Source organism: Halyomorpha halys, unplaced genomic scaffold (assembly GCF_000696795.3).
Source record: "Halyomorpha halys isolate HHAL.00 unplaced genomic scaffold, Hhal_1.1 Scaffold1697.1, whole genome shotgun sequence".
In the NCBI taxonomy this organism is placed as follows: domain Eukaryota; kingdom Metazoa; phylum Arthropoda; class Insecta; order Hemiptera; family Pentatomidae; genus Halyomorpha; species Halyomorpha halys.
In genome coordinates this window covers 121,699-149,583 of record NW_027115501.1, presented here as the reverse complement: position 1 = coordinate 149,583, position 27,885 = coordinate 121,699, and the positions used below count along the sequence as shown (strand labels likewise).

Sequence of the window (27,885 nt, the reverse complement as noted above, 5' to 3'; positions counted from 1 at the left end):
TCTATCCCCCACGTGTGAGGGGTAGAGCAGAGCTCAAAAGTTCCCAGCGCATCCCTCTCGCCGCATCACTGGTAATGAGCCAACTACAATTAACTCACACAAATTTTATAATAATACTAAGCACCATTGGAATTGAGAAAGGAAAGTGTTGGAGTTTTATTTATTGTTAAAGACCCTAATTGTCCACAAGGTAATTCTGTCTCACTAGGTAACTTGAGTGTCACAAATTACTATTTTCAATTCAAATTTAAATTATCTATATGAGATGCTCCCATATTAATTTTTTTGCAATAATTTTCCAAAATTTGATATATTGACTTATGATTGATACTCCTCCTCATATATAAGAACTTAAGTTTGAAAAACAGCTTGAAGGTTGTAAATTATGACAGTGATTGACTGCTGCTTCCATGTAAAAGGGGTCGGGTATCCGAGAAAGTGAAGGTTGGAAGTCCTGGGATTTAATTTCAACATAATTATATTAAATATCCTGGGTTTCTATTACATCCCAATTAATATTCAAAATCGTATCAAATTTAGATTTATATACATATATATATACACATACACGAATATTTATTTTATTTTTTTATGGTGAATTTAATCCCCAAAATATTGAACACGTGTCTGGGTTTTCTAATGTGCTCTAAGTGGCGAAACAATTTTTTTTTTTGACATTTTTCCATAATGTTTTAAACCTATTATTCTACATTAAAAAAAATACATAAGAGCTTTGCCTTTTTTTTTTTTGTTTATTATTTATATTATTAGAAATAAAATGTCCGCTAAGTGAACGCGTCAATATAGGCTTCTACACCATATCTATTTCTACTATATATATAATTATTACTACATCTATATCAAGGTTGAGAATAAATTTTTTATAAATTTTATTTTTCGTTTGAGAATAAAATCTGTAGAAGGAACTGTTTTGGAAGTACAGGTGTTTCTACGAAAATACGTTTGCGCATGCGTCAACTATTTTTTTTATATATCTCTTTATAACCAGGTTGGCCTGGTGGGTCTTACATGGTTATTGTAACTAGTTGAATTTTTTTTTTAACAATTGATAATATGTAAGTTTAGTATCGTTCCAAAAGTACCCTTAACTATTTATAATATTATAATTATTGCATAATTTTAAATTATAAATTTTAATCGTTTTAAAAATAATAATTGTAAATAAGATTAAAAAATGTTAACGAATAATACTTAAGGAATTAATAAAACAACTGACTTATATCATGAAAAAAATAAATAATAATTAATAGATAAATAAAGAGTTTAAAGGAAAATGTCTTGCTATAGCCCTGGGCTTCAGTCTTGAAGTCGAAGTTGGATTTCTTACGTTGTAAGCCATTACACCTTTTAACTGCTGGTAACTGAGAACGGAATTTTGTATAAAGTTTTTTTATGAATTCATCTATTGATTACAACTTTAGTTTGCTATGTAATTGACTACATTTCATAAACCAAGGGACATCTACGATTCTAAGGACTTTGGTTCAGAATGATTTTTTTTTTTCGTTCCGTACAAGATGCTGCACCACAGCCTTACATCGGTTATGGCCTTAATATTGTTTTAAAGATAAAAATGGTCGAATCTGGTTTTAAACCTGATTTTCTTGTCCATTAACTAAAGTAGTGAGTGAAATTGATCTGGATCCCTGAAAATCGGTATTAATTATGTTAATGCAGCTGTTGTTATCTATTTCTCTTGTTTTGTACAGAAATAAAGTAGGATAAATAAACTTCATGTTTTGTATTCTCTTCCCTTAACTCTTAAGGCTTTCATAAAATTAAAGACGACTTTTATCGAATTCGCTTTTGTTAGTATTAGTGGCTTTCATTTTTCTGCATAAAGTTGTGATGTTATTCAGTTAATTAAATGGATCTACTCATGTTTATGGAATAGGTATGTTAAATACTAATTTAACGCGAGGCTTACCTAGCTTTTTATATTAATATAGTTTCTTACACAATATTTATTATATGTCTCATATTACATTATTCTCAATAAAAAAAAAATTACCTCTACTATTGAAATAAAGTCCATCATAAAAGAGCACACCTACACGAACGATAAACTCTTAGTCCCCAACAGTTTGTTCTCCGATGGCCACAATAGTTGCTATAAATTGTTTACCTTCCCCGATAAGAGTTCCATTAAACCCCATTAATTTTTACTTAAAACTCTTTCGCCTCGTAAAACCCTTTTGATACCCCAGGTTTAAACTTAGATGAGGCCTCGGAGGAAAATGGGTTGTGGCACAAGAGCCTGTATTGAAAATGAACTTAGGAGATATTATCTTATTAATCCAATAATAAAAACCATTAACTTAGAACTTCGGCACCACAGCAGTTTCTCAACGAATGAACCATCGAGTCCATTCCTTCAACATAGGGTTTTCCAGAGAAAAAAACCTATTGTTGTTTTTTGTAAGTTATATTTTTGGGATTTTGGAGTTCTATCAATGGGTAGATTCTCCACATGTTTTTATCATGTCACTATGTCACCTACAGGAAATTTACTTGTTGTATATATGTGTATACAGTTGTAAATATCAATAAATAAATTATTAAAAAAAAAAAATATTTTTGGGGTGCAAGGACGTTTTTAGCTTATAACTATAAAACTGAGTATTTTTGTAGATAAACCTACTGTACAAATATAAGTCAACAAAATATCGTTCAAAATGCTTATATTACATTTGATACAATACATAGGCATCTTGCGATACCGCAAGAGTGCAAAAAAACAAAATTGTTCAGTAACCGAAGTTAAAAAACAGTATTTCTGAAAAAATGAATAGAAGTTTTTTTTTAAATGAGTCTATATATTCCATTGTACGCTGTTGTAAAAATGAGAAAGAAATCATATGTTTTATATATATAGTATTTATTAAATTTATGTTAGCGGACTGTATTTAGGTTGCTAGCAAAGTAATGATTTTTAATTGATAGATTTTAAATTAAGTGGTAAAATAAAGTATGATAGATCAGGGGAGAAAATACTAAAGACAATATCTTTGAAGCTGAACAAAACAAAATAACGTTTTCTTTATCGAATATAAAAAAAAAAAACCTGTAGAAACTATGAAATGAAAATTTTAGCTCAATGTTAATAATAATTAATTCTACTTAATTAAAAGAAAATTGTGGAACTATGTAAATTATTGAGTGTTACATAAACATAAAATATATATCAAACAGTTACTGATTTCAAGTGGAGCTAGATCATCCTGGAGATTTGAGCTCTGGAGGAAAATATAAAAATTAAAGATCATATGGAGAGATTATAAAACGAGTTATTGAGAATGTTCCTAAATAAATGTTAAAGCTATTTGGTGATTTAGTGATAAAAAAAAATACACTAAAACATAAGAAAAAAGTGTTTCCACTATTATTCTTAATTTTTTCTGAAAACACCCTTTTTAAATTTTTCGATGACTGATAGGTTTTACAGCGCACTCCAGCGGCATAAAATGTTGGGAGAATATTAAATGTAATATACACATTTTGTAGGAAATTCTGTTTTGAATATTTATCTTCGAAAAATGCATTCTATGGTTTTTAGTTATTAGCTAAAAACTGAAGGCGATGTCGAAAACGTGATATTCAAATTCTTCATAATAAAGAAACATAGAATCTTGAAGAAAAAACTGCTATAATTTCTTTTCTTAAAATACCATTTTTTTGAAACTCCGATGATTGGACTATCAGATGTTGGATGATTTCTAAATGATATCTAGACCAGATTAAACGATAGTAACCAAATTGTCATGATAATAATATCTAATATGAAATGTATATACTTCATACATTCAATAGAATATCATACTTTTCCATTCACATAGTGTAAGGAACTTAAGTAGTCACTAAGTTCTCTCGATTGATTCTGTCGAGGCTAATGGGATATCGTTAAATTGACAAGGGTTGCCATCATTGAAAAAGTTCAAAGCAGCCCTTAGCTTTACCATATTTTTAAACATCCATCTTGCCATTAATATATTTTATTTAAAGGGGTATAATAACCTTCTCCATATTTTTTATTGCAAAAAAAAACATTTAATTTTTTCAGAAAAAAAAACAACGCTAAAAATCAAAATCATTAGATATCTTTTTGTTTTAAGTCTATAAAACTTTTTTTCCTTTATAAAATGGAGGATTTTTTCACAAATTACTTCAATTTTTTTTTTTAATTCTAAATGTATTTTTAATTCACACTTATGAAAAAAAATTAATATATAAATTTTCTAAGGAATAGCTTGGACTGGAATCAGTTTTCAAGTCGTTTTTTAAAACACCAGTTTTAACTTATTCACATGTTTCGCAAAAGGTTATAATTATTTTGGCATGAATTTTTTATTGTATGCATGCGCAAACAAAAGCCACTTAAAAAACCTCGAAAAGTTCGAACTTTTTTCCGTATTTTTAAGTGATTTTTTTTTATATATATTTTTTTTGTTACAAAATATGGCACTAATCAAGAAAAGCAGCAATTTTTCTTAATCTAAGATAGATTATATAACGTAATTGTATAATATTTCATATTATTCTAGATATGAAAAAAAGGAACTCTACGTAGTAAAATAGAGTGGAAAATTGAATATCAAAAAATAAATTAATGATTTACACGATGAAGTTAAATTATTTTCATACTTATAAAAAGTATTTATTTTATTACTTTTTATTATATATGTGTAATTCAAGATTTTTCACCAAATCCTATAATATTTATTGTGTATAACACAATGAATTTTCTATGGTTTGTAATACCGGAATCGGTGCTTCAGGTCCGGAAATACAACCATGTAGAATTTTTTTTCTAGGAATTTTCTTTTTAGGAAAAATGTAAAAAAAAAAAATAAATATAAGATCTTACATTTGATTTGTCTTTCTAACCAATGTTCTATTGTTAAAGTTAACAAAACTGGAATCATACAATTTGGAGTCAAAACTAAGGTTAACTATGTATGTCAAGAAAAAACTACTAAAAATATTTGTCCTATTTCTTATATAGGATCTTCTATATAGGATCTTCAATGCAATATGGAAAACATGTTTTATGAAATGCACCCTATAATTTAAATTATTTCATATTTTCTATTTTTGTTTAGGATAAAAATATGGAAAATATACTAAATTATTCCAAAATTGAAATTTCTTTTTTCTTAATAAGGGGAGGGGAGGGCACACCCCAAATGCCAAGTTGTTTTTAGTTTGATCAATAAAAAAGCCAGAATAGTTCTTTTAATCATTTTAATAAGTTATTAATGGACCTATCAATAATTCTGAAAGGTGTTAAAGTGAAGGGCTGCGGTAATATCTTCTCTAAAAGCAGGAGATCGAAGCAGAGATTTTTCATATTTTATGATTTAGACCTGTTGAACCTCCATTAATTTGCTGGTCGATTCTAATAACTGCTTCCTAAATCAATTTTTAATAGTTTTCTTTCAAGATTAAAACTCCTTAAAACCTTATCTATAAAAGTATTAATAAAAGTAAAAATCAAACATTTTATCTGAACAACTAGAAATTAACATTTTGTGAATTTATTTTGTCAAACATCATAAAAACTACTACTCATACAAAGATAAAGGTTATAAACTATTTTATGGTAAATTTAACTAGCTTTAATTTAAGTGCTAACATCTGTACGTCTTATGGTTTCTGAAATAAAGTTTTCATAAATCAAACTTATTGTGTGAACAACTATAAATCAATTTATTTTAGCAAATATCATGAAAACTGCTATTCCTACAAAGAAATTACTTTATAGTACATTAAACTAGCTTTAATTTGAGTGCTGATAGACATCTACATGTCACTTAGTTCCTGAGATATGGATTTCTCAATATAAATTCACTAACTACTAATCTTTCAGTACATTTTCGTGAAATATTGCTTTTTAAAAAGCTATATCTCCAGAACCATTGAACGCAAATAGCTCTATTAGGGCTAATATTTCAGCAAATTTACTCTGCTTTAAATAATGTCCTCTTAGGTTTTCTAATGTTGTTTGTAATTTTAAAGATATAGAGCTCCAAATGAAGAATTTTTTTGTTTAACGTTTTAAAACAGCTGCCATTTTTTATCCCCCTACCTATATTTGACAGACTCATAAATTTTGACCAGTAATTATACATAGTTTTCATTAAAGTAATACAAAATTGTTGAAGTAACTGCCTTTTTTTCTTCCCAGGTAATATCATCATTCCCATATTCCATTATAAATGTGTACTCCAAATTAAAAATGGTTGATGCCTCGAAAGAAGAATATTTACATGCATAAAAAAATAACAAAGAAATTTAAGGTGTAATGCTTTTCGAAGGACCCAAATTCTGTGGTCACCCTGACAGTTTCCTTCTCCCTAAAAATCCAACTATCTTTGTATCTCTTTTAGAATCAGACTGTTTATTTTGTATTTATTTATTTAATGGTGTGCGTCTGTGTATATTACATACAACATATTATCCCTCATATATTCCTCTCTACTCTCTCACAGCTCAAATTATACCTCATGATAAGATTCCTTGCCGATAAAAATTTAATGAAATGAATGGCACACTGTTTTTTGTTAAATTTTATTTCCTCTCCTGATTGCGATATATTACAGAGTTGGCTAGGTGTTGAAGCCTATGAGAATAATTTATCAAAGTTAAAGCGGTTTTCCAATTTTTTTATAAGTTTATGCTATATAGAGTTAATTTATTGATTAAGTATTGATAGTAATTATATTTTGAAATCTTTAAGGTTTAACCAATTTTATAGTCCTAATGTAATATTTTTCCTGATGTAAATAATTACATGAATAAATGAAGATATCACAAGGAAAGGAGACAATGATGTTTAAAATAATAAAAACAAAACTTAATAAAAAAAGTTCAGTTTTGTTACTTACTTAGCTAGTGTAAATTTTATCCTTTTACTCCTTTGATTTTATAGGAAAAAATACATAACTCAATAAAGGTTTAACCAATTAAAAAAAATTATCAATCTGAAGTTTAGAAGAATCTGGTTTCATGTCCTTACCCTAAGAGCTCTTCAATCTAAATATAAGAAAAATGAATATATGAATGAAGGGTGGGAAATATGAATGAGTGGTAAGTGGAGTAACTTTGAATCTACATTAGGACTTAAAAAATTTTTTTATTATAAAATGAACAAAGGAATTATTTTTGAAGGTGTTTTTGTAGTTAGTAATTGTATAAGATATTTAACGACAAATTTTTGGTTTTCTTTCTTCAAAAATTTATTATCATTATCCTGCAAAATTCAAACTTTTAAAATCTTAGTCTGCACTAGCCCCGATGCCTTATTTCATAGTATTTCAAGTTTATTACTAGAAAATTAATTTTTTTTTCTTTCCTATATATTCCATTAATTCAAAATATTATTTGCAGATCCTTCTGAACCTCGCTAGATCCATATTCGAAGAACAAAGCAACCTTGAGAGACTTGTGACTAAGATAATGACAGAAGCACGAGACCTGCTAAAGTGTGAAAGCTGTGCTGTATTCTTACTGGACACACACTGTTGTGAAGCTGTGAGTATAGAAAAAATTTCCTTTATTTTAGACAAATTAATTATAGAATTAATTAATTAGACAATTAATAAAAATGAAGTATCTAACTTTGAAGAGCGCATATGATAGATATGAATAAATAACTTCATACCTGACTAAGTGGTTGATGTACCTAAAAAAATTATATGATTATTGCTAATATTCATCCTATTATAAATTCATTAACACGACAAGTCTATATCTTCACAAGTTTCTTATAAAAAATTTTTTTTAAGGCCTGTCTATGCACTACAGTTTTTTCTGCCACTGCTCTGGCAAGGTGTTTACATGTGTATATAACCGGCACTTAGAGTAATCTATAAAAACAAATATCTATACAAAAAAAATCTTAAACTTGGCACTTGAAAATTTACTCTAGCATAGTGTTCAACCAGAGTCATGAGCGAAGTAAGTGTGCACTAGTCAGAGAGTGTAAGTGCCCGAGATTTTAAAGCATTTACATGTTACATAATAAACTTTGACAATTATGTTACCAGTGAACCATGTTATCTACTCTTTCATAGGTTTAAATGTTTCTAGCAGCTGAGACCAGAGCTCTAGCAGAAAACTGTAGCATGTAGACTTCCCTTTACAATTACGAATTATGTTTTACACTTACAATGTATAAGGACACTACGACATTAGATCTGGTTGCCATAAAATGTCAAACCATTCGTATATGAGAAATTGATAATTTGATGAATCAAATAATTTTTCATATACTGTTTTCTTAATTTCCAGATTCTTCTAGAGAGTCTAGTTGTAAAGACATCACTATCTACTTGTGAAAGGAAACCTCTCTGCCGGAGGGAAGTAAGTGTATTTAACTATTTTGAACTATTACTCAATTATGAACTATAACTCTCTACTTTCAAGTAAAAATAGTTTTAATATTTGATTATGTACTGAATACTTAAAATGTGAATTATTTGATGTTGAATAACTGTAATCATAGAAAATATTCATGCCTCAATCAAAATCACTGAAACAGAAATAGTTTTTAACATTATTTATTTTTATTTATATTTGTTCTGTTATTTATGAATTTAAAGTAATGAAATTTGTAATAATTTCCTTTCTAGAGTAATAATGTGAATGTTGAAGAAATACTGTCACCAAAAGATATTTCTAATGTAAGTAGTGTAGTTAAACTAAAAATTCAACTTTAATATTATTATTCTTACCTCTTTAAATATATTAATATTAACATTGAACATGTTAATGTTAATTTTGTGCATAAATGGCACCAAATTGGGTCATTTTCAGTCATAAAAATTGAAAATAAATTATGTAGATTTAAGCACACCCATTTTATTTGTGAGGTATTCATAGTACATCATTTAGTATTGTGATATGTCAAAGAACTGAAAACTGCCATTGCATATAATACATTTTCATTAGTAGTATTCATATTTCAGAGATTGTTAACTTTGAATAAGCTATCATACAATTGTATAACTCATATTGCCCATGCATGAACTTGGTTTACCAAATAAACTAACTCGATAACCAAAATGCACAATGGCAAGTACAATGTGCCAAGGAAATTGTTGTGGAGTATCAGAGCCATTTGAAGTAAATAGCGCCCTGAAACAGGGGGGAACCAATAGCTCCTCTCCTGTTTAACATTGCTCTACAAGTAATTGTTAACTGAGTAGAACTAAATCAGGAAGGTACAGTGTTTACAAAGTGACCCAGGTTTTAGCTTATGCTCATAGTTTGATTTTGTAAACAGTTTAAATAACAACTCTACCCATGTTGAAAATAGAAACAGACAGTTTAACTATATTCTCAATCCGTTATTGTATAAATTTTATTATTCGTATTTCTTCTAGTTTAAGTTTACAACTGTCTTTGAACTACGATCTGCCTCTCAGAAAGCCGATGTTTACAACCCCACAGTGAGTGACCTAGGAAAATCGAAACTAGCACAGATCGCAAAATATGTAGCAACAACTGGGCAGGTGACTACATGTTTTAGTTATTTCGTTCTTTTTTTTTTCTAATCTATAAATTGGATGAATAAATACTCAATAAATATATTGAATTTTAGATCTTGAACATAGGAGATGTATCTTCTTGGATGAATGAAGATGTCACTGGGAAAGGAGACAGCGTTGTTGCTAGATGCATTTTATGCATGCCAATCATTAATGGCCAAAAGCAAGTCATAGGAGTTGCACAGTTAATCAATAAGGTAATATTCATTTATTTCATCTTGAATGATGAAGCTTTGGAAGTAAACTGAACAATAATCACAATTATATATCTGATCAACAGTAATCATAATAAACCTTTCAAACATGAGATTAAATGTTTAATCAATAAAACAATTATTAACCATAAATTAATTCTAATTAATCAATCATTTAAAAAAATCCTCATCACTTGTGATCAAGTATTAAAAATCATCCATTATCTGGATTAATAAAAAAAAATTATAATGACAAGCATTATTTTGAATGATTAATTATAATTTTATGATGTTAATTTATAGAAATCTTAAAGGTTTAATGAATGATGAAATCTTTTAAATAAATTCCCGATAAAATAAATATTTATGGGTTTAAAAATCTGTAATTAATTTTGATCAATTTGATTAATTGTCTTTTCTTTACAAACAATTATGAATGTTTCATAACAATTGTTTTTCAGTCAATATCATAATAAATATTCCTGATTTCTATAACATAGAAGTGGGTTACTTTGCTCTTTAAGTAATAATATTGCTCTAATATCAAAAGTTTTGTGTTACTGAGTGTGGCACACGAGTTGTAGTCAAAGGTGCAAAATGGCTGGAATGGAAAGAGAAATATACCTTTAATTGGTGGTTGCAAAATTCAGTTTAAAATAATCATAGGTTTACTGATACATTTCTTCTTCATCCTGTTATGTTCTGTGAAACAACTTACCTCAAATTTTTATTGTTGAATGTTTCTTCTCAAAGTATAAAGGTATGATTAATCCTAAAGTTGTTCGAATTCTGTCTGTGATTAAGAAACAATATCAAATTTAATTATTAGTCTCTTTCTTAGTTCTCATTTCCAAAAATTTGACTGTGGATAACTTAGCACCAGAAATTGGGACAGAGTTCTCAAGTAAACCTGTCCTCATTTGTCATGCTGTTTCCCAATATTTTGGTTTATTGCTCAATTTTTTTTTTCATTTCCAGTCTTTTCAATAAAATATTTAATTCAAATCAATTGAAAAATATATAAACGTTATCTGGATTTATTTTGATCTAGATTTATATTGAATAAAAATTTCTGTTTTGACTTACTCTTAATTATTTTACTCTACTTCTATTTTATAGAAAAATGTATATTAATTTTGAAAATCTTCAACAGGAAACAGGTCAACCATTTAATGAAAATGATGTCTCTATTTTCGAAGCATTTGCAATTTTCTGTGGCCTCGGTATTCACAATACTCAGATGTATGAAAATGCATGTAAGTTTATTTAAATTTTTAAAACAGCAACTAATCTACTTTTTTTATTGATTGTTAATATATTCTTCGTGTGTATGAAATATTCTTGATTAAAAAAATTAATTATCTTTTCCATTAGGTTTCAATAAAAATAAGATAAAAATACTTGAAGGCGGTCATAAAACTTTGAAAGATCTTTTAAAATTGAGCTAAAAGTTTAAGAATAGTTTTGTTTTTCATTATAACTTTCTAAAACTGAATAATTTCTATTTCATTACAATAAAATTATAAAATGATTATTTTTATAATACTATGAAAAATTATATTAATAATTTTCTTTGATATATTGCTACTTTATTTTGTTAGTAGCTAAAAAAAAAAATAAAAGTATTTAATTTGTTCTATATTAGATGTATTACAATGACAATTCTGTAGATCAGGGTTACTATCTGTACAGGAGTACCTCTACAGACTGTCCTGAAGTTAATATTTGTTAAAAAGTAAACCCAACTCATGACATAATCTGAGGAATAGGTTCTATAAAAAATAATAAAATAAAAATTTTTTTTAGTTGTGCCACTACTGAAGCTAAATGGCAATATATGCCTTGTTTGTTGTTTTAATTTAATCGTATTTTTAAGGTAAATTAATGGCTAAACAGAAAGTTGCGCTGGAATGCCTTTCTTATCATGCAACTGCTTCAATAGATGATACTACAAAACTTATCAAGGACAATATACCCTCTGCAGAAAAATATAATCTATATAGGTATTATCCATTGCAATATTAATTAATCATTATAATAGTTAGAAAAAAATAAAGTTTAATTTTTTAATAAATTAATGTAATATAATATAATAAAGAAACCAAACCCAAGTTACTTGGCACATGACAAGTAGTGAATCCAAAAAGAACTAAACTAAAAAAAATGCTGAAGCCATTTTCAATATTTGTTTATTTATCATTTCTATTATTAATAAATTTGCTGAGTATAATAATAACAGAACATTTCTCAAAACAACTTTTTATACCGAAAAGACTTTTAAACAGATCAATTAAGTGATGTCTCAAAAGATCTGTTGGATCAATGATCTTACTTCCTTCTCCTTTTCTTATTTATCAAGTAATAAAGCATTTTTAAATATTAAATCACCATTTTTTTAAACAGTTTTTATGACAATTTTATTTACTCGATTTAGAATATTATTTTTATTAGTATGTTTTTTTGTTTTTTTAAGTTATACTATTTTTTCCAGTTTCAAGTTCATAGACTTTGATCTTAATGATGAGGACACTTGCAAAGCAACAATTAGAATGTTTCTCCAGTGTAACCTTGTGGAGCAGTTTCACATACCATACGATGTTAGCTAGTACAAACAATTTATATACATTCTGTTTATTTTAATAAATACAGTAAATTTAAAACAAATATATCTCATTTAGGTCCTTTGCCGATGGGTATTAAGTGTGAAAAAAAATTATAGACCCGTCAAGTACCATAACTGGAGGCATGCGTTGAACGTAGCTCAGACTATGTTTGCGATGCTCAAAACAGGGAAGATGGAAAGGTTCATGACTGATCTTGAGGTATTTTTTTTTTTTTTTGTTTTATCAAAATATCATAAATCTACTTTCCATGATAACTATAACCTTTTCTCTACAATTTTTAACTTATTTCTGCAACTGCCCAATTATGAACATTGTATACTTTTATAAATTGTTTAATGTTAAATGTGTATGGAAGAAAATTTATTATTTTAATTCTTCAATTATAATAAATTATATCCATATAGTCTCAACTTTATTAATTTTTTTAAATATCCAATGTTTCCAACCACAAAATAACTATTAAAATATTTGCAGACTATTCTGCTCAGGTCTAATATAGTCAAACTAACCTATATTGGTCACTTTTTTATTTAAATATTAATTCTTTTAATTGTAAATTCTATTATACTACTTGTATAATATAGTTGTTGATTAGTTATTGATAGGAAGTAGAGAAGAATTAGTTAGTGGTAATTAATGAGTGTCACATAAACTGTGATTAATATTTAAATGAAATATTAACAAATATAGGTTAATTTAATTTTTTTAAATTAGGCTGGCCAAAACTATTGATATTTAAAATGTTGGGACTATATTGTTGCAATTCACTATAACAGAATAATACAACCAGTCTTGAAAAATATATTAGAAAATATATATTAATTATAATTCATATTATAATATAAGCAATATATTATAAATTAAGCAATAAAAATTTGTGTTATTTGTATCGATATTCATATGGTTAAAATCTAGATTTTGGATTAGAATCTAGCAGGAAATACAGTTATACTGAATAAATTTGGATGCATTTTAAAAATATAGTATAGTTCAAAATATTTTAAAATTTGTCTAAAATAGAATTTTTAAAACTTTACTTCATATTATTAATTACAATAAAGGTACAATATTGATTAAAATGAGATTTTAATGTAAAAAATAAATAAATAAAATACTATTCATTTTTTATTGTTTTAGAATTTATATTTACAAAAAATCAGAATTTTTAATTTTCATTGCATTGGTAAAAGAACACAGTGACTAAAAGTAATTTAAACTAAAAATTAATTGATAAAAAAAGGATGTAATAGTATTTAATTTAGTTAATACAATAATAAACAAACCGCAGTAAGTATCGCATTAACAATGAATATGTGCGGGTCAAATTGGAAAAAGGAGAGATCCAATTCATAATTTCTTTCTCCTAAGTTCCCTGATAACCAGCTAAAAATGTTCTTATCAAAACAAAAACTCTGTACTTTGAAACTATTTAATTTTCAAAACACCATCAGTGAATAAACAATTTTGATTCATTATTGTTAACCTTCAATGGTTTTCATCTTATATTATGAGTATATTTCCTTATTATAAAATATTTTCCTCTACAGATATTAGGTCTTCTGGTCGCTTGTCTTTGCCACGACCTTGATCATCGAGGCACCAATAATGCTTTCCAGACAAAAACAGAATCACCATTAGCAATATTATACACGACTAGTACTATGGAACATCACCACTTTGACCAGTGCGTGATGATTTTGAACAGCGAGGGGAATAATATTTTTCAGGTAACATTTTTTTTTTATCAAATGTAACATGCAATTGTTTCATTATTAATAAATGAAGTAATGAAAAATAGTCATTATTTCAAAGAAAATCCTTATTCTCCTCCTTCCTCAAGAGCAGTTTAAAAATTTATTCAAAAGCTTGTTCCTTTAGTATAGTCTATATATATAGATATTGTTTGTGATTTTGTTATTATCATTTCTTTATGAACTGCACTGATGTTTCATGTTTCTGTGTAGGCTCTATCTCCCGATGATTATAGATACGTTATGAAAGTAGTGGAGCAATCGATACTATCCACAGACCTTGCAATGTACTTTAAAAAAAAGAACAGTTTTATGGAACTAATAGAAAATGGCGAATTTGATTTTCAAAGTGAAGGGAAAAAAGAATGTAAAGCATTACAAAATCATATGATATAGTATTATTGGCAGTTTTCTAATGTAAATTAAATCATTTTTTCCTTCTTTTTTTTCATTTCAGTGCTTTGTGGAATGATGATGACAGCATGTGATGTAGGTGCTATAGCAAAGCCATGGGAAGTTCAACACAAAGTTGCAAAGCTAGTTGCCGATGAATTCTTTGATCAGGGAGATCTAGAAAAACTTCAACTTAATACCCAACCAATTGTGAGTTTTAATTACAAAGCTTATTTTATTTTTATTTTAAAAAATAAAATAAGAGAAAAACTAAATAAATATTTTACTTATTCCAGGCCATGATGGACAGAGAAAGAAAAGATGAACTACCTCAAATGCAAGTTGGCTTTATTGACGTCATATGTCTTCCATTGTACAAGGTAAAAATAATTTTGCAATAATTCCTTATATTAAAAACTCAGTATTATTTCTTTTATCTAACAATGCACAATGTTTGATCTATTTACTCTATCCCTATTTCTATCACTTTCTAGTTTATCCTTTCTTTATTCTGAATCTTATCTTCATATTTGCCAATACCATAAAAGTGAGATACTTTATTTTATGCTGTATTAATGTCTACATACTTAATATTTTAAAAATGATATTAACAAATTGTTTATAAGGGTTGAATGTTTAACAAAATATTTGTTGGCAGGTGCTTTCTGAAACATTTCCTTGGATAAAACCACTTTATGAAGGGACTCTAGAAAATCGTAAACATTGGCAAGATCTTGCAGAGAAAGTTGAAATGGGTCTAACTTGGATAGACCATGATACAATTGAAAAACCAATAGAGGAGTTCACTGGAGATGAAGATGCGAAAGAAATTGAGTTCACTGTTACAACTCTTAACTGTGAAAAGAAAGTTAGTTTCCTATCCTTAATGCTAAATATTCCTTCTATATTTATTAGCAGTAAATAGTTTGTTTACACTAGAAATAAATTATGCCCATCTAAAAGTGTTAAAGTAGTTTAATTTTTAAGAGAAATGAAAATTTCTATGTTTTTGAGAAATACAGGTTTCACCTTTCACTCCTTGTTTTTTCTTAATATTTCAAACTCCAGATCTAAATAAGTTATTCTTCATGTGTTTTCAAATTAAAACTAATAAGAATATAAGGAAGAAATGTAATCAATCTTGTATATTTATTCGAAGAATATTAAAGTTTGATAAAAATAATTCACTAGTAGTCAAATCATAATAGAATAAAAAGACTTATATCTTTTTCTGAAAACTTCTTCAATATATATTTATATTTGTTAAAACTGAGGTTAACAATTTTATTTTATTTCAATCTTTTTAAAAAAAAAAAAACTAAAATTGTAAATATACTGTTTGAAAAAAATCACAATCACAAAAACCAATTGAAAAAAAATCACTCTACTCAGCATTCATATAACCACCTTATGATTCTGTACACTTATTGCATAACCATGCAACCATCTAACCAGGCAAAACATTTAGTTACTGCTTACAAAATTAACCCTCATCAACTAATAATATGTTTGTTTTTATATTTTTTTTTTTTTTTTGGAAACTCTTGAACAAATTGGATGTGACTATTAAGTTTCTTAGGTTCCTTCTGTCAATTTATATTTCATGGTAGAAAATCAAATTTCTTATTTCTGGTATTTAGTCATTTTTTGTTGATCACAATCTTAACCTTATTCTGAAAAAGGACTTGTTTATATCATCAACATATGGGTGGATTTAATTGGAAAATTACAATGATTACAAGTTTTACCATAAAATATATCCTAAATTATAAACACTTCCCCAAAAGAAAAAATGTTATATTGTTAATTAATTATGGCTATCCCACGGTCTTTCGTGGTCTTTTATCATTTGTTTATTTTCTTCTTTAATTATTTTTGAATATTTATATGCAAAAGTCACCGGTGTTACCAAATTTTGTGGAAATTTCGAGCCTGTAACTACGTAACAGGCAATAGACCACTGAGACATTCATTAGCTTTAACTCTGGCAAATTTCTGACTTTAATATACTGCTTAAAATATTCTTTGTGATATAAGATCAATGTTTTTTTATCTTACTAAAATCAAAACAACTTGATAAACAAATTTACTTTAACATGATATTTATCATTTTTTGTTGAAATCCACCCATTTATATTTTTTATTGGGCGTCTCAGTTCGAAATTTCATTATTGTAAATTATCAAATTTAATTATTTTTCCTGAGAAATTTGTTTTCTGTTTATAACTTATTTATTTATAAGTATTTTTTCTTTGTTTTTGTTTAAGAAGATTTAATTTTCTTTTTTATTATTTCTTTTTTCTTTTTTTTTTTTAGGTAATCTAGCAGCCTGTTTATTTTCAAGCATTGCAATTATTTTAAGAGTATTAAGTTCTAGAATAAATGTTATTGATTCTTATATATTTACAATTTATTACATTTCGACTTATAATCTTAACTATTTTCTTTTTATGTTAATTATGACTACAAATGAATTGTATTTATTGAAAAAGAATTTGTAAAACATTATTGAAATCATTTACAATAGTTTTAAGTTCTAATAATAAATATTAAAAACTAAAAGAATGGTAATAAATAAGATGGAAATACACAATACAATTAATTAATATAAAAAATTTCCTTTATTTTCTTTACTAATTACCCTTCAATTTGTTTTAAACTTAAAATTAAATCATTTAACCAACATAAAAGATTTACTATAGGTTGTAAACCAAATTTAAAAACTTGTGTGTAACTTTAAAAAAAAATAAAAAAAGTAAGTGATGTAATTAATTTTGTAATTCTTCGAACCACCTTTCGTCATACTGGTCTATAGCAGTATTTTTCTGCAATTCTGATGTGGTTCATACTTATACGAGAAAAGAAATGATCTTACTGTATGAAATATTTTTTATGGTCAATTCTTTAGATTCTTTATGCCTGGCGTTCAACAAAATTTATATCAAAGGATGGGCTAGAGATGACTTTCTAAAACTATTATTTTTTAGTTGACTGATGGGAAATATATAAATAAGTACTTCCTATTTTTTCTTATAATGTTCACCATAAAAATGGTTATATCTTAACCATTTGCTTCTTGTTGGATTTAATGACCACCCCTATGTATTCTATTTAGAGCTGGTATTTCAGCAAATTTATAGCAATAAATAGTTACTGTTAGTACTTCACTACTTCAATTTTTGAGTGATCATCATGCAGTACCTTACCTAAACTTTATTCAACATCTATGGAATGAAATGTCAAGATATATTTTGTAAGTTGGAGATTTAATGAGATATTTAGATTAATTAAAATAATTTCAATTAAACATACATTACTAACATTTTAACTTCAAAAGATACTCAATTCATGATTTTAATCATAAATCTAAATGTTTGTAATTTCATGGGCTATGTCTCCCTCAACTTTTGGTTAATTAATTCTTGTTAAAAGAATTAGATATTGTGTTTAAAGTTCCTATATTAATTCATTGTCTGAAGATTTATTCTGTTTCAGAAAGTTGAAAAATTTAGGCTATCTATTTATTTTTTTATTTTTTTTAATAGGAAATTGACATATGTTTTAATTGATTTGATTTTATGATGGTAATGAGAATCTATATTAAAATTTTATTTTGTTTAAAATAAACAATTTTATTTAATTGAACGAAATAATTTAATAAAATAAATATCCTAAATAATCATTTAAACAGGCAGGAGATGGAGAAGGAACTGGTGGTGTATCTACACGTCGTGCCAATGGCACTACCATGGGAAGATTTGCATCCCTCAGGAAGAACAGAGCTCTTGGGAAATCAGTTAGAACGAGAATCAGCAGGTCCTTGTACGCCAAGTCATCTTCGGGTTCGATGAATCAAGAGAAGTTAATAGAATATGCTTTTTTTTTCTAATTATTTAAACAGATTGAATTTTAAACCACCATCAAATTAAGATACATCTTGTCTAAAAATTAAAAAAATCAAAACTAAATTACAGTCGGACATAATTTATAATAACTCACATGAGGGCAATACATGTGTGTGCATAGTTAGAATTATTCCAAAATGTACCGAAGTAAATATTATGAAGTAAAGGAGGGAAAATTTACAAGATTTTAACTGTGATCAAGGTCTATCTGAAAAAAATAAATAAGAAACTAGATTTATTAATACTATAATTTGATAATAACTAAATTATATTTATTTTATCTTTAAAAAAAAAATTAATGATAGAGATGATGGTTGTGAGATCGCCAAAATTTTCTTATGTATTTGATTTAAGTTATTAAATTTTAGGAAAGAAGCCAATGAAGATACTCCCGAGAAGTCTGAAGAAGCAAACAAAACGCAAACAGTGGTCCAGCAGAAAACAAAAAGCAAATTATGCTCACTTTTCTGACATTCGAAGACCACATCTATCCCAGAAACTTAGTAACAAGAGTTAGGTGGGATAGTGGTTACATTCAATCAAAAAACAATAAACCAAGTTATTTTTTTTATATTTTACCTCTTCTTTTTTTTTCAGAAATATTTTACATCAATTCTTTGGAGGATGACAATTTCGTTCTTTTAATTATCAAACATTATCAGTAAATAAAAAAAATAAAAATAACTGTAAATTAAAATTAATTATAACATTTAGCAATTTTGTAAGCAATATTTGTCTAGCAGTTTATGTAGGCATGTTGAGTAATGATTTTTTATGATCCTCTCAAAAATTATTATTTCTTTTTACTGAACCACTTAGTATTATTATTATTATTAATGATTAAAGGAAGTTTGCAATAATATGCCACAGGAGTTGTGATGGTAAATCTGTTAACTATTATGGACAAGGAGAACTAACTTTAAAAATTATTGGTAAGATAAACTAAGATATTTCGATGTGTTGTATTGGGAAAGGAGTTATAATAGCTCCTACTAAAGGTGCCATTACTCTATATTATACCATATTATGGTGCCATAACTCTTTTATTATCTTGTACAACTTCTTAAAAAAAAGATTGCTTTTAGTTATTAAAAATTTAGTTGGCCTAAGAAATTCGAAATACAGATACAAAATAAAAGGAATAAATTGCAGAATCAGAACTAAACAGGCAATCGCAGTTTGCCAATATGTAAACATAAATAATATATTAGATTATTAGAATAATGAATAAAGGAGGAGATATTATTGGAGGATGTCAGTATAAGTTCTAACTAAGGCATTCAATCACAATCCATATCTCTGTAAGGGATGTGATATGAATATAATGAGAACTTGGGTAATATCATTTCTTCGTTGAAAATAAACAGATTCATGATAATATAAGTGTCTGTGTCAAAATATAAAAATAATCAGAACCTCCTCTGATAGATGTATTACAACTAATTGGCTCAACACTGAGAATTTGCGTTTTTATAATAACAATAAGGACAATGTTTTAATAACGATAAGGACTACAAATTTTTTTCTTGAAACATTTCATGAAAGCAAGGTCCTGTTGTAAGTGCATACTCCAGTTGCAAGTAACAATTGGAATATTTTCTTGACGTTGTATCTATTATAAATATCAATGAAGAGGATGGTTGGGACATAAGTATGTTTGGAAGAAAAACATGAAGTCAACTAAAGCTATGCTGAAGAGTGAAGATGCTGAGCTCACAAGAAGATGAAAATGATGGCAAGGATAGAGTTCATTGGAGAAAGATCGTTGAAAAGCTCAAGATCCTAAATGGACGGGTTAGTGAAAGTAATTTGTTTTATACTTTTTCTATGCTTGGTCAGGGTTATAAACTCAAAGGATTATAAACGATTATACATTATCAAACGATGATGATCAAGAATTATCAAACGATTATAAACTCAAAGGATTTATTTCTAAATAGATCTCAGAATTTACTCTACTTCAACAGAATGACTGAGTAGTTGATGAGTATTGAAGTAAAAAAAAAACTGAAATTAAAGTTGTGAAAATGTGTGGTAAGGACAAGTTGCATGGTCAGGGTAGTGCATAATTATCAGTGATTCGGAAGGCCCTGTCATTTTCATGAATAATGATCTATGGATTTAATTTTTTTAAGAAGTTGTTTACTCATTTATCAAAATTGGTACTGTAAAAAAATAAATTCAAATACTTACTGAATTGAATCATGTATAGTAGCACTTAAAAATATGACTTTTACATAACGTTTTATTATTTAAACATAAAACACACATCTTGTAAATAAATGAAACATAAAAATGAATAATCAATTTAAATGTTATAGCTAGTCCTTCTGTTGAATAGCTATTCACTAATATTGCAATAGGAAAGTAAATTTATTGCTCATGGTTTCCGCTTGTTGTCAATGTACAAATAGCAGCTAATACATAGTGCTAATTTATTTGAATAATATCTAGTCGTTTGTAAATATAAAATGCATGAAACTGGAGTGATTTATTGGTTACAATTAAGAATTTTTTGTAAATATTGTTTTATATTTTCATTCCAGGATGGTATAGTAGTAGACTTTGTTGTATATTCTTTTGTAAAATTATATATTACGTGTTAATAATGTATATAACTATGATATTGTGTCTAACATTGTTAATTTGTACATTACATGTTGATTATTTAAATTTTAGGAATGCAAAAATATATTTTTTATGTGAATTTTTTCAAAACTGGACGGAAAATGTATAGTTTTCACCTAATATTTCACTTGTTAGTTTGACATTTAAATATGTAATATTATTATGAGCAGTATTTTTCAGGGATGGGAGTAATTTAATTCATATTTTTGTTATATATCATAATAAAAGCATTTATGATAATATAATTGTAGTTAATTCGATAATTATATATTTAAGCATAAGATAATATCGGTACCTCAAAGAAAAAACACGAGTGAGATTCTTTTAAATAAACTAGTATGATACAGAATCGTTTAATTCTTACCAATATTGAGTTTTATAGTTAATAGAAAGAAAAATTTATTTCATTGAAGGCTAATTTTACTTTTAAAAAAAAAAACACTAAAGGGAGGAAAAGTTATTTTATCTATTGGATTGGCTCTCATCTTATATTTGAGAGTAAATTCAACCTTTTCAAAAATCCAATCTTTCTAGTCAATATGCAGTGGCCTGCTTGAAATGTGTTGAAAATAAGATCCAGAAGCTCTTTTCTGAAGCAGTTTCCCAACAATAATCATCAAATACAATTACTATTATTTTCTTGCTGACAAATAACAAATAAAATAAATAACTAATTTTAATATCCAAAAGTCATCACTAGTTATCGATAGAAATAAATTTATAAAATAATATGTTTAGTAAAAGAAATAAAATAAGAAAAAAATTGATAATATAGTTTCAGTAGTTATAAAAATTTTAATTTTTCTTTAAATCCTCTTTTTATGAGGAAGTTAAAAAAAATATTTTTGTCTTAACTTAGTACTTTGGAGAGAAAAGTATAAACTAATTTACTATGAATAATCTACATTTTCAGAGTGATGTAATTATTTTGCAATAATAAATTTGAAGATGTGATTTTACTAATGATTCATTCTATAAAATTTTTGTATTTTCTATAAAATTTTCCTTTTTTTATAGGAGACTCTTTATACATTATGGCATATATCTCTGTTAATTTTTGCAACCTTTTGTAATGCAGTGACATGCTTAATTTGACTTTATAAGCACATTACATCATACTATTTAATTGTTTTTCTGAAGGCTTAGAAAAAAATTGAAAAAAAAATTACATAAAGCAAGAAAAATCATGTTTCGTTTCAGTAACAATAAATTAAATATTTTGAATTCCAATTTTAATTATGTTTAAATTAACTCTAAGGTACTTTATTTCATTTAAGGTTCAAACAAAACTCTAATTCATTTTTTTTATTATAGATAATTTGAATTTATATTTTATAGTAGTTTGTCATAAATTAGAATATATTAGAGTCATTTGAAAAAAACAAAAACACATACATTGTAAGGAGATTCAGGGAAATTACCATTAAGAGTTTTGTTTCTACAAAATTGAATCAGGCAGTAAAATGAACATCTTCACTATAATAAAGAAATAGTAATTTTCATACTTTCTGAATAATCGAACAATGAATTTCAAAAATCTTTAAATACAAACTTTTTAAACTTACAATTCTCAAAAATTGCTCAACAAAAGTGAGAAGTATAAGTAATGAAAAATTATATTTTTTACAATTAATATGAAATTATTTGATAAACAAGTGAATAAAACTTTAGGATTACAGACAACATTAAATAAATAACTAGTTAGCAGGATTTTTCCTCTATAATATAATTTTTTGTCATTAAAATCTTTTAAAAAAATTAATTGAATTTTGATTAGGATAAAAATTGTTAAATAAGATTAACTTAAGCAAGTTCTTCCCATCCTTGATTTTTAGCAAGTAATATAATAAACTTCTAATTTTTAACTAAATAATTAAATGGGCCTACTTTTATTTTTTTAATAGACTTATTGCTCCTCCAATCATTTATAGAGAGCATGATTCAGAAATAACGTATGAAAAGATTATAAGCATATATAAAAGGTATATTTGAAAAGTCTGAGAGTGCTTCTAGTCAAAGGTGTCCCAAATCCCAATATATAAGCTAGGGAGATATTGAGGTGTGAATAATTGTGATGATAGCTTTAGAGATTACAGAATGTTTATCATTTATTATGTTGTTATAATATAGTATTATAATTTTAAAATAATTTAGAGAATGGTTGAAGTTTGCAGTTACCAACAGTTTTCAGTTTACTATACACAAGATATGTGCTGACAATGTTCTTTTAAAACTTTGGTATTGTTTCAAACTGTAAGTGGAAAGAAATTAGAATCTGGTTCTTATTTAATTATTTTAATATGTTGTTGTATTTATTATAAGGCATATAACTGTTCATTATTCTGCAGTTTTAGCCCAGGCACATAGCAGTGAGTACAAGCATAGGCACAATGTCTTCAGAAGAAATTATCTGACATAAATTACTCACATAATATTAACTAATATTTTAGTCATGATCACAATTTTATACAAAGGAATTGAAATGGGTACACTACGATAAATGGATTTATTTATAAAAACAACAGGAGTGAAGATTTGATCCAACTTAATTAGAGTGGAAAGACCAAAAGAAATTACACAATACTAAATCAAATACAGAAAATTTTATAGTTTCTCATGATTAACACTGTAAACATTCAAATGCCTGCTTATGCTTGTAACCAATAAGATAGAACAGAACTTTAGATTATTCCTTTCCACAACACTACACGCCTTTTTATCCTTGAAGTGCGACAATAGTTGGTGTCTAAAAGGAATTTTGCCTATGCTATTCCTCATTACACCAAGTTTTATCATGTTTACATGAAACGACTCATCGTGTTAAATCTTACTGGTGTGTGCCTAGTTTTGCAAGTAAAATTAATAAATTATCTTTTTAATTATAACTATTTGTTTTTTACATTCAGGTTGTAAAATTATTTTTATTATTAAAATATAATTATTAGTAAGTTCTCATCATTCTTGGAACATTATCATTTAAATAACACTTAACAAATGTTATTAAATATTTAACAAAATCTGGCATAAAAATAATTTTTAATATTAAAAACCATTATGCTTTGTAAAATGTATACGTATAAAGATAGAAATATTATGGACAGGTATGAATGGTTTAGCCACACTGGGCCTTGCACTAAGGACAAAAAATAAACCGGAGTTGAAAGTTCTTTCTTACAGATGCAGATAAAATAACAAAATAACATATCATAATGTGAATAAAAACTAATCTGATATGAAAAAATTTATTCTCAGTGTTTTGTTTCTATAAATTTTAGATCTACATTACAGAACAATTTGTTTTCTTTACAAAACTAACATTTTATATTTCTTTCATTTAATTTGTGCTTTATCGAAAATTACAGTGTACTTTTATTTTGAAAGGCAGTCAAATGAATAACAAATATTATGACACTCTTCCATGCATATTTCGTGGTAACATATTCTTCCCAAGGAAAAGTGTACATTTATTAGCTAAATGAATGTAATTATGGCTATCTATTTCATTATCTTTTACTTAACAACAATAATTTTCCATTACAGTGTTTCATCTGAATTAAAATTTTACCTTCATGATTTTTGCTTTTTGTTTAATTGTTAACAATTTCAAGTGATGAGAAATCGCTAATAATTACTGCTAAACTTAATTATTTAAAAAAATAATAGAATCATTTTACCTTAGTTTTTAAAAGATGTAATGGATATTAAACAAAATCAATTCAGAGGTCTAATGTTCTGAATAACTATTTCCAATCTTGCTGTAAAATGTTAGACATTTTTATTCAGTAAATCATTAGTTAACATATTTTAATCCCATTCCACAAATAAGTTATATTTTTCTAAATATGAATTTGAGGCTAAAAAAAATTTAAATGGTTTAAAAGGATAGAATAAGTTATAACAGAATAATAATGAATGTTTCTTTATTAAGATTATAAGTTTTTTTCTTGCTGAAGAGTATTAACTAAATATGGAAATACTGAGATTGATAGCTTTTTAGCAAAAAACAAACTGTATATAATTTGTTTTCTTAACTAAAGAAAAGATGATAATGGAAGTTAAGAATTTGCAATAATCTGTACATGTCTGAGTATTTTAGTAAGTTTTGTGAGACAATTTGATATGGTTAATAAATTTGTATCATTATCCAATAAATGTATCAATTTATAACTTGAGTTATATTATGGAACCTTGTGAAAATAACTTATATGAGTCTTCCTCTCTCCTGTTATGAAAAAATTTTCTTTTCTACTTTACCTGAAGGCTAATACCCTCAATTTATCGACGCCAAGTTCGAAGACTGATGCTCTCCACTATTCTTTTCCTATCCTAGTTGTGGTAATGCTAGAAGGTAGGTTCCTTTCTGTCTAGTTGGTATTAGTAACAGAAGATAACTCTGCTGACACACAGGATCCAATGTTCTGTACCATCCCAGCCAATATCATTCCTACTTACCTTTTTATATGTATTTCTAATAATTTCATATTTATAATAACTTATTAAACCATTCTAAATTGCCTATCAACTTCAAAGCAATCGTTTATAAATAAAAATCCTTGGTTGAAATCCTAGACAGCAGTATATTTTAGAACCCTAGTTTTCCTACCAACATCCTTGAGAAAATGGGGAGCTTCATAAAATATTCTAAAGTAAATTATAAATCAAATGGTATCCTTGTTAAGTCTCAACACTCTTTATTATATCAATAGTTCAACATTTCGGCTATCCTCAGCCACAATCTTAAATATATATTCACATCAATCTTTAAAAAATGTTTTACAGGATATTTTTCCCAGGTAATTAATTACAAGTCAGAATCACCCTATGTTTTTAAAACTTAAATTTTAGATTTAAAGCCACTATTAAACATACAAACTTTTGTTTATCTAATAGGGGATAGTTTAGTTTTGATCTAAAATTAAAGTTTTAAAAGAATGGAGTGATTTTGACTTGTATTGATGACCTGGGCAAAATAGCCTGTAAAACATTTGTTAAATTTTGATGTGAGGTGTGAATTTATATTTAAGATTGTCCATGAGGATAGTCGAATTGGCCAAAACTTTGGACTATTGATATAATAAAGAGGATACCGTTTGTATTAGGATACAAACAAGGATACCATTTGATTTATTTAATAGATAAATACCAGTATCAAGAATTTGAATAAATTATATAAATAGTAAATTATATTTTTATTTTCCCTGAACTAAAAAAAAATTAATTTTAAGACTTTCCTAAGGTGAATAATATGAAATATCTAACAAAAATAGACCAGAAGAACAAAATGTACATTCAATTAAAGTAAATTGTTTTAAAATACAAAAAAAAAAAAAGAACTAGAATGTAAGTAGTTTGGTTTCAAAAATTGTTGAGGTAATAACAGAAATGTCTTGACATTATAAAATTAACACATTATTAGATATTGTTGAAAAAGTAAACCAAAATTGAACTCAGATATCTAAAAGATAAAAAAAGAATAATGATATATTGAAAAAGTAGCGATTGTAAATTTAAAACGATATCATATACTATGTTAAAATAATAGTTTGCTTAAACGCTAATAGGTAGCAGCACAAATCGAGAAAGGCAGAAAATAATAGTTCTAATTATTGCCGCAAGAGGCCAGCATCATCCAAGCAGACATTCGTAGTGAATTGCACCTCGAAAATTTTATTTTGTATTAGGAAATTAGGAACCAAAAGGAGCTCAACAACAGTTGCAATTCCAGGATAGATATGTGCTGGCACCTAGCGGTAGATTGTGAAACTGTTTTAGTTTAAAATTTTGCCACAAGAGAGCAGCACTATTGGTCCTGGGGTCTGACCTGTTTATTTAGCTCTTATTAGTTCCTGTTCTCCTAATACAAAATAAAATTTTTGAGCTGAAATTTACTTCAGGGATGCCTGCTTGGATGGTGCTGGCCTCTTACGGCAATATGTAAAACTAAATTATTTTCCACCTTTCTTGATTTGTGCTGCTGTCTATTGGCATTTAATCAAACTATTATTTTAACATAAATAATATTGTTTTAAATATCGTAATTTTTTCGATATATAAGTATTGTTTTTTGTACTATCGATCTCTGATTTCAATTGTAGTATACTTTTTCGACCATATTTATAGCATGTTAAACTTATTATTTGTACTTTGCTTTTTTATTTATTATGTCAATAACATATGGAGATAAACTTTAAATTAATGGAATCTTAAGCAAAAAAAATGTAATTTTATAACACTTGTAATATTTTAAAATTTAACGTAATAAATAATGATAATCTATGATATATTGAGAGAGGGCAGAAAAAAAATCATGAAAATTAGATTTAAAAAAATGTGTAAAGTTTTATATGTCATCGTTTTTGTTTCCTCACTACTGAAGGTAGGGAAGCTTTATATTTTTACTTTACCCATGATGAAATAATTGTACTCAGAGGCATAAGTATGATTTTGGATACGTATGACAGCCAAAATTTAAAGAAGTCACTGTATGTTATAAATCGTAATACAATATTAGATATATTACTTTATTTTTTAGGACATATAATGTCATTTAATTTTGTGTTTTTTTCGTTACAATTTTGTGCTCAAAATATGTTTAATCATACTATAACACCCTTATGGACTTAAATTCTGGTATGTAGAAATCAGATGTACCGATGCAAGAAGAAGAAAGAATACCTGTGAAACGTATAAGTGTATAAAAATTCCCTAAATTATTGAATCAAATCAAATTATGGTTTTAACTTTTTAAAATTAGGTATCTAAAAAAATAAATCTCTATCTCCAATACAAGACCTCAGCTTTGGGCCTATTCACAGTCCTGA

At 26.7% G+C, this 27,885-nt stretch overlaps 1 protein-coding gene across 3 annotated transcripts in view; it reads left to right on the top strand.

Annotated features, from left to right (window-relative positions):
- LOC106690387 (cGMP-specific 3',5'-cyclic phosphodiesterase) overlaps positions 1 to 25,204 on the top strand; it is an 85,240-nt gene extending 60,036 nt beyond the window's left edge. The window contains exons 6-22 of one of the 3 annotated variants that reach the window (XM_014435818.3): positions 7,408 to 7,551; positions 8,311 to 8,382; positions 8,652 to 8,702; positions 9,405 to 9,533; positions 9,623 to 9,766; positions 10,917 to 11,019; positions 11,640 to 11,766; positions 12,255 to 12,360; positions 12,442 to 12,585; positions 13,935 to 14,114; positions 14,352 to 14,505; positions 14,596 to 14,741; positions 14,828 to 14,911; positions 15,190 to 15,399; positions 18,223 to 18,392; positions 18,805 to 18,953; positions 19,034 to 25,204. In XM_014435818.3, coding sequence (XP_014291304.1) covers positions 7,408 to 7,551; positions 8,311 to 8,382; positions 8,652 to 8,702; positions 9,405 to 9,533; positions 9,623 to 9,766; positions 10,917 to 11,019; positions 11,640 to 11,766; positions 12,255 to 12,360; positions 12,442 to 12,585; positions 13,935 to 14,114; positions 14,352 to 14,505; positions 14,596 to 14,741; positions 14,828 to 14,911; positions 15,190 to 15,399; positions 18,223 to 18,392; positions 18,805 to 18,907 — 2,067 coding nt within the window. In that variant the 3' untranslated portion in view covers positions 18,908 to 18,953; positions 19,034 to 25,204. The other 2 variants (XM_014435817.2, XM_014435819.2) reach the window with 2 other exon arrangements.
- The last annotated feature ends 2,681 nt before the right edge of the window (positions 25,205 to 27,885 follow it).